At 37.0% G+C, this 14,495-nt stretch overlaps 1 protein-coding gene and 1 non-coding gene across 3 annotated transcripts in view; both read left to right on the forward strand.

Moving 5' to 3' along the window:
- The window catches only part of MIB1 (MIB E3 ubiquitin protein ligase 1), a 134,454-nt gene that overhangs the window by 67,027 nt on the left and 52,932 nt on the right, over positions 1-14,495 (forward strand). For both annotated transcript variants that reach the window (XM_003315867.6, XM_063796028.1), the window contains one exon: positions 11,182-11,379. In XM_003315867.6, the coding sequence (XP_003315915.2) occupies positions 11,182-11,379 (198 nt within the window). The remainder of the gene's footprint in view (positions 1-11,181; positions 11,380-14,495) is intronic.
- On the forward strand, positions 13,181-13,385 carry LOC112206283 (small nucleolar RNA SNORA73 family). The gene has a single exon (XR_002940517.1). It is a non-coding gene; the product is annotated as a small nucleolar RNA SNORA73 family (small nucleolar RNA).

Consider the following 14,495-nt stretch of genomic DNA (forward strand, 5'->3'; position numbering starts at 1 on the left):
TGAATATTTGAAGAGTTCATAATGCATGTTTATCACCATATGTGTGTATATATGCTTCATTTAATTTAGAATATATTCTTATAAAAGAGAAACACTTCTTAATATCATTGGAGTCTTGACTGGGGATCTCTCTGTATCTCTATTGTGAAGGATGTCTTGCTTTGTCTTAACTACTCATTACTAAAAATGTATTTGAATCACACTTATTTTAGTATAGTGCAAGATTATTTAGAATAAATCAAATTCTAGCAAATTTAAATTAGGCAGAATGTTGCAATTTTGTCTAAAAAACACTCTCATCTGTGAGTGCTTAATGAGGACTTGAATTGCTGAGGGCTAAATTGGTGGATCAACCTGATTTTACTAATTAAAAAATTTAAAAAGATACATATTGGAAAAGAGAAGCCTTTTCTAGTCTTATGTTACTTTTTCTTTTTTCTCTAATTGTATGTATTTTGAATTGTTGGACAGCTACTAAAGAGCCTGTGGTTTTTAAGGGTAAACAGGTCATCTATAATGTTGGAATTTTCTGCTGCCTAGAAATAACTTGAAATTAATTAATTAATTAATTTTTGAGGCAGAGTCTCACTCTGTTGCCCAGGCTGAAATGCAATGGCGTGTTCTCAGCTCACTGCAACCTCTGCCTCCTGGGATCAAGTGATTCTCATGCCTCAGCCTCCCCAGTAGCTGCGATTACAGGCGCCTGCTACCACACCTGGGTAATTTTTGTATTTTTAGTAGACACAGGGTTTTGCCATGTTGGCCGGGGTGGTCTCGAGCTCCTGACCTCAAGTGATGTGCCTGCCTCAGCCTCCCAAAGTGCTGAGATTACAGGTGTGAGCCACCACGCCTAAGAACTTGAATTTTAAATTAGCATATTGGATATCTATGAACTATACAATAGTTTTATTACTATGATGTCTTTATGAATGAGATTATATAATTTGATGTTACTTTTGCACTAGTAATTTTTAAGTTGCATCTTTCTTGATTGTAAGTTTAGGAACCTAGTGTGTGTTACAAGTTTTGTTTTGGTAATTAAAGTTAATTTTAGTGTTTTGTATATAGAATATAATTACTTTATTTTCTTATTATTTTAGTTTTATTTGGTGGAATGGTATGAAATTTCTTGAGTTGAATATCTGATTTTTAATTTAGTGAATCCAGAAACTCCAATAGCAACAACTACTGAAAAACCAAAGTCCTTCTGATTACAGCTAATAAGGCAAGAAGCTGAAAAACCACATTTCTTTTTGCCTAAGTTTCTTTTTAAAGTATGCTTTCAGATTCAGAATTTAATCACCAACCTGGCAGCATGGGATTATTCATATATTTGTGTTTCTAGAGATTTTTGTTCACATGAGAGGTTTTGTAGAATGGGTTTGCGGCTGTGGAATTAGGAATGAAATTGGCACTGTTTTTCAAGAGTAATTTTCTTTCTTTCCTTTTTTTTTTTTTTTTTTTGAGACAGAGTCTCCCCCTGTTGCCCAGGCTGGAATGCAGTTGAGTGTTCTTGGCTCACTGCAACCTCCGCCTCCCGGTTCAAGTGATTGTTGTGCCTCAGCCTCCCGAGTAGCTGAGATTACAGATGTGCACCATTACGCTGGGCTAATTTTTGTATTTTTAGTAGAGTTGGGGTTTCGCCATGTTGGCCAGGCTGATCTCTAACTCCTGACCTCGAGTGATTTCGCTTACCTCAGCCTCCTGAAATGCTGGGATTACTGGCATGAGCCCCATGCCTGGCCAGATTTTTTTTTTTTTTTTTTTGATACAGGGTCTTGCTCTGTTGCCCTGACTGGAGTGCAGTGGCATGATTATGGCTCACTGCAGCCTTGAATTCCCAGGCTCAAACAATTCTCCCACTTCAGCCTCCCAGGTAGCTGGGACTACAGGTGTGTGCCATCATGCTTGGCTAATTTTTAAAAATTTTTATAAAGAGATGGTCTCACTATGTTGCCCAGTTTGGTCTCAAACTCCTGGACTCAAGTGATCCTCCTGCCTTGGCTTCCCAAAGTGTTGGAATTACAAGTGTGAGCCATTGCGCCCAGCCTCTTTTTTTCTTAATTGTACTCAAATACAAAACAAACAGTTAGTTAATACTATAAACATGGTATGATGGGAGTTGAAGTGAGTCTTGGTAGTCTAGATATTTATAAATAGTTTTTTTTTTTTTTGAGACGGAGTCTTGCTCTGTCGCCCAGGCTGGAGTGTAGTAGTAGCGCGATCTTGGCTCACTGCAAGCTCTGCCTCCCGGGTTCACGCCATTCTCCCGCCTCAGCCTCCCGAGTAGCTGGGACTACAGGCGCACGCTGCCACACCTGTCTAATTTTTTGTATTTTTAGTAGAAACAGGGTTTCACCGTGTTAGCCAGGATGGTCTCCATCTCCTCACCTCGTGATCCACCTGCCTTGGCCTCCCAAAACGCTGGGATTACAGGCGTGAGCCACCGTGCCCAGCCAAATAATGTATTTTGAAGTTTGCAAACTGACTGCTAACTAGAACGGTGAGATACATGGGACTTTTACCATATTCCTCATTTGGATTTCCATTTTGTGCATTGTTTTATTTTAAAATTCATTATAAGCAGGTGCAGTTTGTAGAAGTGTGAAAAGGGATATTAAGAACACAGTTTCCCAATTGGTAAAGGAAAAACTATATTGAAAAATTGAGTTAAAATATAAATATCGGCCAAATGCACTGATTCACATCTGTAATCCAAGCACTTTGGGAGGCTGAGGTGGGTGAATTGCTTGATCCCAGGAGTTCAAGACCAGCCTGGGCAACATGGCAAAACCATGTCTCTATTAAAAATATAAAACATTAGCCAGGTGTGCTGGCACACAGCTATAGTCTCTTCTACTTGGAAGGCTGAGGTGGGAGAATCACCTGAGCCCAGGAAGCCCAGGCTGTGGTGAGCTGAAATTGCACCACTGCACTCCAGCTTGGGTGGCAGGAGTGAGACCCTACCTCAAACAAGACTACAGCCCAAGACTAAAGCAAAAGTTCATCAAAGTTTAATTTTTCTAGGATATAAGAATTAACATTGCCTATTAAACAACTATATAGTTTGTTTAATACATTGGTTCTTAGCTGGGGGCATTTAGGTTCCACAAGGGACATTTGGAAATGTCCGGAGGCATTTTTAATTGTTACAAGTGGGTGGGTGGAGGAGGTACAGCTGACATCTAGAGGACAGAAGCTAAGGATGCTACTGAATGTCCTACAGAGCTCAGGACAGCTCTCACAACAGTGATCTGGCTTTAAATGTCAGTAGTGCTAAAGTGGAGAAAATAGTTAATTTTGCAGATGCACTTAGATTTGTCATTCATAATTTGCCAGCCTGTTTATAAAGTGATTTGTTTTTTTATCAACTTTTTTATCATTGGAAATATTAAACATATACAAAAGTAGAGATAATAGTATAATGAATCTTATGTACCCATTGCCCCACTTCAATTAATACTCATAGCCAGTTTTATCTATACACCTTTCCTCCCATTCCCCCTACTGAATTATTTTGAAGCAGATTTAGGTAGATACCATATTATTTCATTAGTAAATATTTAATATGTATTCCAAAACGTAAGGGCTCTTTTAAAAAGTTTCTCACCTTTATCACACCTAAAAATGTTAAAAAACTTTATTACACCTAAAAATGGTAATAATTGATTTTTTAAAAATCTGATTTTATTAAAAGCTTTGGAGTTAGCAGAAGAATAAAGGAAATAATATATTTTGTTCTCTAGTTATCTCATTTGGTAACCTTTCTTTTTTATATGCATTAGGAAGTAGGCTCAAGAGAGTATAGATCAGGGTCTGCAAACTACAGCTCGCAGGCCAAATCCAGCCCTCCATCTGTATTGTAAAGTATTGTTGAAACACAGCACAGCCATTCATTTATTTACTGTCTGTGGCTCCTTTAGTGTGACAGTAAAGTAGCTGTGTAGTTTCGATAAGAGACTATATGGCCTGTAAAAAGTGAAATATTTACTTTCTGGCCCTTCACAGAAAAGTTGCTGGCCCGTAGCATAGATGACTATTGCAGAGTTTTTGGTTGTTTTAAGCTGTTATCAAACAATTATTTGGTACATAGCATACCTTTGGAACATGTGATAAGATTATATTTTGTTTCCTATTTCTTTTTCTTAGGGAAACCTCAAAGAGCTCTTTTGGAAAGTTGATTGTCTCCATATATTGACCTACTGAATTCAGTAGGATTACATTCTGTTTCTTCTTTAATGTATAGGTAAAGGCATCAAGGACTATGATATCTTAGGTATGTTGATATAGGTGAGCTAATTTTGGATCTGCCGTGGACTCTATTTTTTTCCCCCACTGATGAAGTATAATAGTAAAGGTATGGAGATTTGGATGGGAGATGAGTTTTTAAAAATATGTCTTTATTATGAGTTTCCAAACATAGTACATCTGCTTAAGTTATAAGGACATTTGGGGTAGTTTGGGGCAGTTTCATCATTTAATTAAAAAAAAAACTGCTTCAAATGGAGAAGATTAGTAGTAGGGAACAATACTAGACTTTGTCAGATAACCCAAATTTTTTGGCTAGATGGACTAAGAAAAAAGAAGACTCAAATTACCAAAATCAGAAATGAAAGTGGGTACATTAATACTAATTCTACAGAAATAAAAAGGATTATAGGAGAGTACTATGAACAGTATGCCAACAAATTGGATAACCTAGATGAAATGGATGAATTTCTAGAACACAAAACCTGTCAAGACAGAATCATGAAGAAATAGGAAACCTGAATAAACCTATAACTGGTAAGGAGATTGAATCGATAGTTGAAATTTTCCTAACAAGGAAAAGCCTTGGACTTTATGGTTTCAGGGGGGATTTCTGCCAAACATTTAAAAAAGAACTAATATTCTTTCTCAAACTTTTCCAACAAATTAGAGAGGAGGGAAGACTTCCTAACTCATTCTAAAAAGCCAGCAAAACCAGTACAAAGCCAGAAAAAGGCACTACAAGAAAACTACAGACCAATATACCATATCAACATTGATGCAAAAATCCTTAACCAAATATTAGTGAGCTACATTCAGCAGCATGATAAAGGGATTATACACCATGATCAAATGGGATTTATTCCTGGAATGTTAAAAATGGTTTAACATAGGAAAATCAATTAGTGTAATATGCCACATTAACAAAATGATGGGGAAAAACCGCATAATCTTTCCAATTGACCAGAAAAAGCATTTGACATAATTTAACACCCTTTCATGATAAAAACATTGAATAAACTTGGAATAGTAGGGAATTACCTCAATGTAATAAAAGCCATATATGAAAAACCCACAGTGAACATGATATTCAATGGTGAAAGACTGAAAACTTTTCTTATAAGAACAGGGCAAGGATACCTGCTTTTACCAGTTCTATTTAACAGTACTAGAAGTGCTGACCAGAGCAATTAGGCAAGAAAAAGAAAAGACATCCGAATTGGAAAGGAAATAAAAATTATCTCTGTTTGCAGTGATCTTAGTGAAACCTAAAGATTTCAACAAAAAAACTTTTAGAACAAATTTAGCAGTTTAGCAGAATATGAAGTTAAAACACAGAAATCAGTTGTATGTCTATACATTAACAATGAACAGTCTGTTAATTGAACAATCTGTTAACAATGAATCTTTCAGGAAATTGAGAAAACAACTCCATTTACAATAGCATAAGAATAAAATACTTAGGCATGAACTTAACGAAGGAGATAAGACTTATACATTGAAAACTACAAAATATTGCTGAAAGAAATTAAAGAAGACAGACAACTGGAACTACTTCCCATGTTCATGGATTAGAAAATTTATATTGTTAAGATGTCAGTACTACCCAGAGAGATCTACATATTCAATGAAATTCTGTCAAAATCCTAAAGATGTTTCTTGCAGAAATAGAAAAATCTATCCAGAAATTCATAAGGAATCTCAAGAGAGCCCCAAACAGCCAAAGCAATCTTGAGAAAGAACAGAAGTTGGAGGACTCACTCTTCCTACTTTCAAGACTTACCACAAGGCAACAGTAATCAAGACAGTGTATTACTAACATAAGGGTGGACATAAAGACTGAAAGAAGATAATTGAGAATTCAGAAATAAGCCTTTGCGTTAAGGTCAATTGCTTTTTGGGGTCCAAGACAATTTAATGGGAAAAGAGCAGTCTTTTAAACAAATGGTGCTTGGGCAACTAGATATTCATATGTAAAAGAATAAAGTAGGAACCTTACCTAACACTATATACAAAAATAAATTCAAAATACCTGAAAGATCTAAAAGTGCGATATAAAACTATAAACCTTTTTGAAGAAAAAGAGGGCAAAAACCTCACAGCATTGTATCTGGCAGTGATTCCTTGGATATGACACCAAAAGTACAGTCAACAAAAGAAAAATAGACAAATTAGACTTCATGAAAATTAAAAACAACGTGTATCAAAGGACATTTGTCAACACAGAGAAAAAGCAGCCTATGAAATGGGAGAAAATATTTTCAAATCATGTATCTGATAAGATATTAAAATCCAAAATATATATAGACTCTTAAAACTCTACATCAAGAAAACCTAAAAAACTCCATTTGACTTGAATGAACATTTCTGCAAAGAATATATATGAATGATCAATAAGCACATGAAAAGATGTTTAATGTCACTAATTATTAGGGGAATGCAAACCAAAACGACAGTGAGATACTGCCTTACAGCCATTAGGGTGGCTGTTATCAAAACAACCAGAAAAAACCTGTCAGTGAGGATGTGGAGTAATTAGAACTCTTTGCACTGTTCATAGGAATATAAAATGGTATAGCCACTGCTGAAAAGAATATGACAGTTGCACAAAAGATTTAAAATTGAATTACAATATGATCCAACAGTTCTGCTTTTGAGTATATATCCCAAAGATTGGAAAGGAAGTCTTGAGGAGGTATGTGTTCACCTGTGTTTTTAGCAGCATTATTCGTAATAGCTAAAGCATGAAAGCAGCCCAGGTATCCATTGACAGAAGAATGGATGAGCAAAATGTGGTATGTGCTTATAATGGTAGATCATTAAACTTAAAAAGAAAGGAAATTCTGACACATAAGATCCTTGAGGCCATTATTCTAAGTGAAGTGAGCCAGTTACAAAAAGACAAATACTGTATGGTTCCACTAAGAAGTATAGATAGTAGTCAAAATCATGGGAACAGAAAGTAGAATGTATGGTGGTTTCCAGAGATGAGGGGGTAGGAGGAATAGGGTGTGGAGTTTCAGTTTTCTCAGTTTTTAATGGGTATAGAGTTTTACTTTTGCAAGATGAAAAAAGTTCTAGAGATGGATGGTGGTGATGGTTGCACAGTGATATGAATGTACTTAATATCACTGAATTGTACATTTAAAAATGGTGAAGATGGTAAACTTTATGTATATTTTGCTGCAATAAAAATATTAAAAAATCATGATGGTTATTTAAGGATTATATTCAACACCCATTTTTATTCTTACTAGTTAATAGTCACTGTGCTAGCTCCTGGAAATAAGGATGACTAAGACACAGTCATAGCCCCCAAGAAGCCCACAGCCAAGTAAAAAAGACTTCAAACAAATAATTATACTATAGTGTGAGAAATGGTATAATAAATTTGTGAGAGTCAGGGGAAATTTCACAGGAGAAGTGATGCCTGAGCTGAGTTTTATAAGATATCTAGTCTCCAGTCCAAGAGGGTGACGACAAAGAGCACTCCAGGTCTAGGGAGTAGCATATGAAAATGTATAGGCTCCCATAAGTTGATAAGTTGGAGCCTGATATCTGAGAGGACTGTGGCAGCAGGCGAGGCTGGAATGGTTCACAGACGTAGGTCTCTAAAGAGATTTGTTTTGTACATAGTAGAGAGACATTGAAGAGGTTTAAACATAAAATTTGTGTTTTACAGAAAGAATTATGACTTTGGTGTGAAGAATAGATTGGGATAAGAAAGTGAAGGGAGGTTGAGTTGTGGTAATCATCCAGGTGAGTAAGAATGAAGGCCTGAATTAGTTTGTGGTAGAGTTGGAAAAGAGAATAGATATGAGCATAAATTGAGGAGTAAAGGCTGTAGAGTTTGGTGATTGCACATAGAGGGTCACAGAGAGGAAGCAGTTGACTGTGACTTACAGATACTGATTTTGTTGACCATATGGTCTGTAGTTCTATCAGCTAAGATAGGCAATACTAAATAAGAGCAGGTTTTGGAAAATGGAGAGAGAATAGGGCAGGGGGATAGAAAGAAACACGATCCGTTTTAGATTTAATTTGAGGCCTCTTTATGAAATTCTTTGAGATAATCTTATAGAGGTTAGCTGTAACCTTGTTCCTTGAAATTCTCTTTTGGTACTAGGAACAGGACAGGCACATGAGCTGTGTTTTAGGTTTATTTGGAGTATTTAAGATGGATTCAGAAGAAAGCAACAAAACTTACAAGTTAAGGTTTTATTATAACTGCAGTTTTCTAATTTAGAAGAGAAACCTGGAAGTAAATTTAATTATATTTAATTGTAATTTTCTAGTGTGCGTGTGTATTTTCCATAATTTAAAAATTATTCTTATTTATTTCCTTTTGACAAACATATCAGAGTTTTTAATTCTTTGGTGTTTATTTTTATGTAAATTATTGACAGCCTGCATTAAGTGTTTCAGTAGTGATTTTCTAACAACCATACAGTGTTAGTGGCCTGATGTTCCCTTTTTTAATGGAAGGTGAATCACAAAATAGGGTTAAAAACTGTAACAGAAAAAAAAAAAAAAGACTGGAAGTTGGGAAGATTTTAACTCTAAGATTCTGAATTATATCTGTTACTAGAGAGATTAACTTATGTATACATGCATATATATCTTATTTTTGTTTTGTTTTTTAAAACACTTGTTTTTCTGGGATGTTTGAATATAATGCTACTCAGAGGCACAAGAGTTGAGAGAGGTGCCAAATCCTAACCACAAGACCCCCAGGGAAAAGGCACAAGAGTTGAATCTTAAATCTTACATGTGGTTGTTTGCCAGTTCCTTTCTCAAAATTGATACGTAACAAAAACTGATTCAGCTGGAAATATCAGTAAGGTAGAAATATCCCTGAGTTGTAGGTCCCTACTGTTTCATAAATGATTGTCAAACTGTTGTGGATTCCTACATGAGTGCTTTTACCTTTAATACCTGTTTGAGAAAATATGCAAAGACCAAAAACTACTTTGAGTTCTGTAACTGTTTTGAATGAACTATTTAAGTGCATTTAATCATAACAGTGTTTATCTGTGCTTTCTTTGAAAGTAATTCAGATAATCCTGGGTGCCATATGGATTGTCAGACCCCTTGCAAAACTAGGGAGTCCACGAGGGGCTGGCACAGTGGTATTGGGAATCGGAAACCACTGCTTTGGATGGAGGAAGTCTTAGAGTACCAGGATCAGGGACAGACACATGGTCTTGGTGGGTGTTAAAATTTGCAATGCAGTATTGGAATAAATGCAATACGCTTATACCTACTACCCTTTTCCATCCGCTTCTGGCAAGGCAGTGCGACTTCTTTTCATACTTTTTGGTATAAGCTATGTATACTACCTTCATGGCACAGTGCAGGCAGTTTTTCCCCTTTATAAAGTACTTTCTTTTAGTTGTAAAAAATTTAAGCAATTTGGTCTTTCCTGCCTTCTCATTTCTTCAGAAATATGCCTGTTACAGGAGGTGAGGCAAATCTATTTGATTCTTCTGAAATAGTTTTGGAATTTTTGATATATGGAATTTTGGTAGTTTATGCTTCATTTTTATCTTTTAATGGTGTATTTAATTTTTTTTTCTGTTCTCGAATATACAGAAAAATGTATGCTCATCACTTAACCAGTTTTAATGTGTTGATAAATTGCTCCCCATTAAAGCCAGTTGAGATCACATTGTTTGGCATTCTTTTTTTTTTTTTTCAATCACACAACTCATCTTAGTTTACTTTTTGTGTCATTAAAAAGTCTTTGTAGGACGTGCACGGTGGCTCACACCTATGATCCCAGCATTTTGTGAGGCTGAAGTTGGAGAATTTATTAAGGCCAGGAGTTAAAGGCTGCAGTGAGCTATGACTGCCACTGCATTCCAGCCTAGGTGACAGAACAGGACCCTGATTCTTTTTTTATTGAGAGGCAGTCTTGCTCTGTCGCTCAGGCTTGGAGTGCAGTGGCCCGATCTCAGCTCACTGCAACCTCTGCCTCCCGGATTCAAGCAGTTCTCCTGCCTCAGCCTCCCGGGTAGCTGGGATTACAGGCATGTGCCACCATGTCTGGCTAATTTTTGTAATTTTAGTAGAGACGGGTTTTCTCCGTGTTGGCCAGGCTGGTCTTGAACTCCTAACTTCAGGTGATCCGCCCGCCTTGGCCTCCCAAAGTGCTGGGATTACAGGTGTGAGCCACCGCACCTGGCCTAGGACCCTGATTCTTTAAAAACAACAACAACAACAACAACAAAAATGGTCTTTGTAAAAATTTTTAAATGGCAAAAAAAATTGGCTTACTATCATGGCTGATAAATGAGGAATGCTGAAAGTTCAAACTGTTGGTTTTATGTATATATATATAATGTATATATATAAATGTATATATATATAATGTATATATAAATGTATATATATAATGTATATATATAAATAAATATATATATAAAATGATCTAAGTTTATCATTTATCTTTGGGAGTTAGTCACTGTTCAAGTCAGTTTCTAGGTTTTAAAAAATTTTTTTATAGAGACAGGGTCTCACTCTGTTGTCCCGGTCAGAGTGCAGTGGTGCGATCATAGCTCACTGTAACTTGAAACTCCTTGGCTCAAGCAATCCTCCTGTGTCAGCCTCCCAAGTAGCTGGGACTACAGGTGGGTGCCACCATGCCTGGCTCTCTCTACAAGACAGGATCTTGCTATGTTGCCCAGATTGGTATTGTTGGAAATCTTACTCACATTTACAGTTTACTTGGCCTCAAGTGATCCTTCTGCCTTGTCCTCCCAAAGTGCTGGGATTACAGGCATGAGCCACTGCACCTGGTCAAGTTCTCGTTATTTTGTTGTTTCCTACGTTGCCTTTTCTCAAATTAATCTGCTTCTTGGTATATTATTATAGCTTCAAGTTTTTTTTCTTTCTAAAATATTCACTAATTCACATTTCAATACTAATGATTAGGATAAAGATGGTGATAGAGCAGTTCACCATGCAGCTTTTGGAGATGAAGGCGCTGTTATAGAAGTACTACATCGAGGTAGTGCTGATTTGAATGCTCGAAACAAGCGCCGACAGACACCACTTCATATTGCTGTCAATAAAGGTCATCTTCAAGTTGTGAAGACTTTATTGGACTTTGGCTGTCATCCCAGTCTCCAGGTAAAACCTTTAAAGAAACACATCCTGCAGGTATTGCTAGGATCCTATTAAAGGGAGACATTAAGTTCTATGGTAAGCATTCCTTTGTTACCGTTCTCATATGTCATAGTAAATGATACCAAAGGCGTAAGATGTTACAAAATTGGCAGCTATTTCTTTTTTAAAAAGTTTTTTTTTTTTAAGGAAAATGCCAATAGATTGGGTTTTGATTGGGCAGGGAGAATGGGGACTTCTTTGTAAAAATATCAGCTTATGAATGGATTTAACTTTATTGATCATGACAGTGAGCTCAACAGCTTAAAGAAGTGTAATAGGCTATATTTCATAATAGTTACTTCATAACTTTAAATTATTTTAATTGTAGCTTTTATTGTAGCTTAGGGACTTTGAATAGTCGTTAGTGTAATCTTCGGAGATTTCTGTTTTGGAAAATGTATAGGATTTTAGAGTTGATTTACAGTAGGATCTAATTTTTGAAGCAATGGTTGCCTAAGAAATGATTATCCCCAGCTACAGTTTTATAACCAGATAAATTAAACCACAAATATATAGAAAATGTAGTCTGTGTCCATTATCTACTTAGTTTGGTTACTAAGCAACTTGTCTTTTGTGCACCTGTTTGATTAAAGTTTCTATACTTAGTAATTTTGTAGCTCCTGAATCTAATTTGCCAACTTTTAGGTTCCTTAACCGAATAGGCTTGAAACAACATATTATTTTTAAATAAAAATGTTCCCTGAAATACTATTTGAATATGTAAAACATAATTTGTTTCCATTGGAAACTCAATAATGATTTTTTAAAAAGTAGGGCAGTGGTTAGAATCATAAGCTGCTTGTAGTTTAGATAATTTACAGCATCCAGGAATTGGTTGCTGGATTGGATAGATCTCAGAGAAGAAATAAAGAACAGTAGTAGTGGGAATGAGGGCTTGAGAAGAACTGAAAGAATAGATTTTGTTCAGCTAGATAATTATTAGAAATTAAGGTTTTTGAAGTGCAGCTGTTTTGGAACTGTTGGGATCTAGAGTATGTCCTTGTAAGTGGGAGGCAGGATTGGAGGATGAGGGAAGAATTGGGGGGGGTGTTAATCTGTAAGGAGAGGTGATTTATACCTGCTGACGTTTTTTGTCTGAAATGGGAGACAAGTTCATCTGTTGAGAGTGGTGGGTAGAGAAAGAGTAATTGAGAAGAGTGATAAGGACTTGGGGACCTGCAGAAGGGTGTTCCAATCATGTTAGAAGCCCGTTTCAGGTTGAACACTACAGATTTTTAGTGCCGCCAGATACAGGAGTAGAAGGTAGATGGTAGATGGTTGGATTGAACTTGGGTTAGGAATTCTTTTTTTTTTTTTTTTTGAGGCAGGGTCTTGCTCTGTTGCCCAGGCTGGAATTCAGTGGCGTGATCATGGCTCATTGCAGTCTCAACCTTCAGGGCCCACCTCAGCCTCCCGAGTAGCTGGGACTACAGGTGTGAGCTGCCATGCCTGGCTAATTTTTTGTAGAAATGCCCAGGTTGGTCTCAAACTTCTGGGCTCAAGCAATCTTCCTGCTCCCACCTCTCAAAGTCCTGGGATTACCGGTGTGAGCCACCATGCCTAGCAGGAATTCTTTATGTAGGTGGATGAATATATTCCTGGGATTAGCAAACATTTTCTATATTGGGCACAGATAATAGTGGCTTATTGGCTTTTGCCACAACTATCTAAATCTCATTGCAGAATGAAAGCAGCCATAGATAATACATAAATGAATGGGTGTGGCTGTGTTCCAATAAAACTTAATTTACAAAAACAGGTGGCTCCAATGTGTAATATCCTGGGATATCATTTTTTCTAGGCTTTGTCCACATGGCTTAGGGGAGCATAGGGCTCTGCCCCATGATGTACAGTCCCTTTCCTCAGCGTTGGAGATGAAGCTGGGTCTGGTGTTTGCACTTTCATATTCCTGTAGCTTCTCAGAATCCTGTGGACAGTGACTGGGGAGACAAACCATGCAGGAAATATGTCTAGTAAAAAAGAATAAAACAAACAAAAAACAAGTGGCAAACTGAATTTGGCAACTGTAGTATATGCTGTAGGCCAGGTTGTATATGACTTTACTGAGAATAGCATCTGTTAAACTATGAAATGAATGAAATTTAAATTATTCATGTATGTACATGACTGCTAATGAATAAAAACTTACTGCTAAGTCAATTGATTAATGTAAAAAGTAGTCAGCTTAAAAAAATGGTAGACTGAGATTGCTAAATTTTAATTTACAATTGTTTTACCTTTGGCTAACTAGCCACTTTGCTGCCCTTTGAAAACGCTTAGATTAATGTTTCTCACCTGTGACTGCACAAGACGTTCATCTGTGGAGCTTTGAAAAATTACTCATGCCTCACTCTCACCTCTAGAGATTTAGTATGGTGAACAGCCTGGACATCAGATTTTTTTTTCTCTTTTTTTTCCTCTGTACAACAGATTTTAAAAGATCTCCCCAGCAGGTTCTAATGAGCAGCCAAGTTTGAAAACCACCGACTTTCAATTCATTGTTATGGTGTAGGTTTGGTATGGAATTTCAGGGTATGACAATTAAGGCCATTTTAAACTTATAAAATTTGGGGGGCAGCTTTATCACTTCACTGGTTTTTGTCATTAGTTATATTTGAGGCTACTTCTTTTCTTTTCTTTTTGCTTTGTAAAGCTTCAGCATGTGCCAGGAGTGGTGGCTCATGCCTGTAATCCCAACACTTTGAGAGGCTCATGTGGGAGGATCACTTGAGCACAGGAGTTCAAGACCAGCATGGGCAACATACTGAGACCCCCATCTCTACAAAAAAAGAACTTTGCCGGGCAAGGTGGCTCACGCCTGTAATCCCAGCACTGTGGGAGGCTGAGGTGGGCAGATCACGAGGTCAGGAGTCTGAGACCAGCCTGGCCAATGTGGTGAAACCCCGTCTCTACTAAAAATACAAAAATTAGCTGGGCATGGTGGTGGGTGCCTGTAATCCCAGTTACTTGGGAGGCTGAGGCAGGAGAATCGCTTGAAACCGGAAAGTGGAGGTTGCAGTGAGCTGAGATCGCGCTATTGTACTCCAGCCTGAGTGAAAGAGCGAAACTTGGTCTCAAAG

Source organism: Pan troglodytes, chromosome 17 (assembly GCF_028858775.2).
Source record: "Pan troglodytes isolate AG18354 chromosome 17, NHGRI_mPanTro3-v2.0_pri, whole genome shotgun sequence".
In the NCBI taxonomy this organism is placed as follows: domain Eukaryota; kingdom Metazoa; phylum Chordata; class Mammalia; order Primates; family Hominidae; genus Pan; species Pan troglodytes.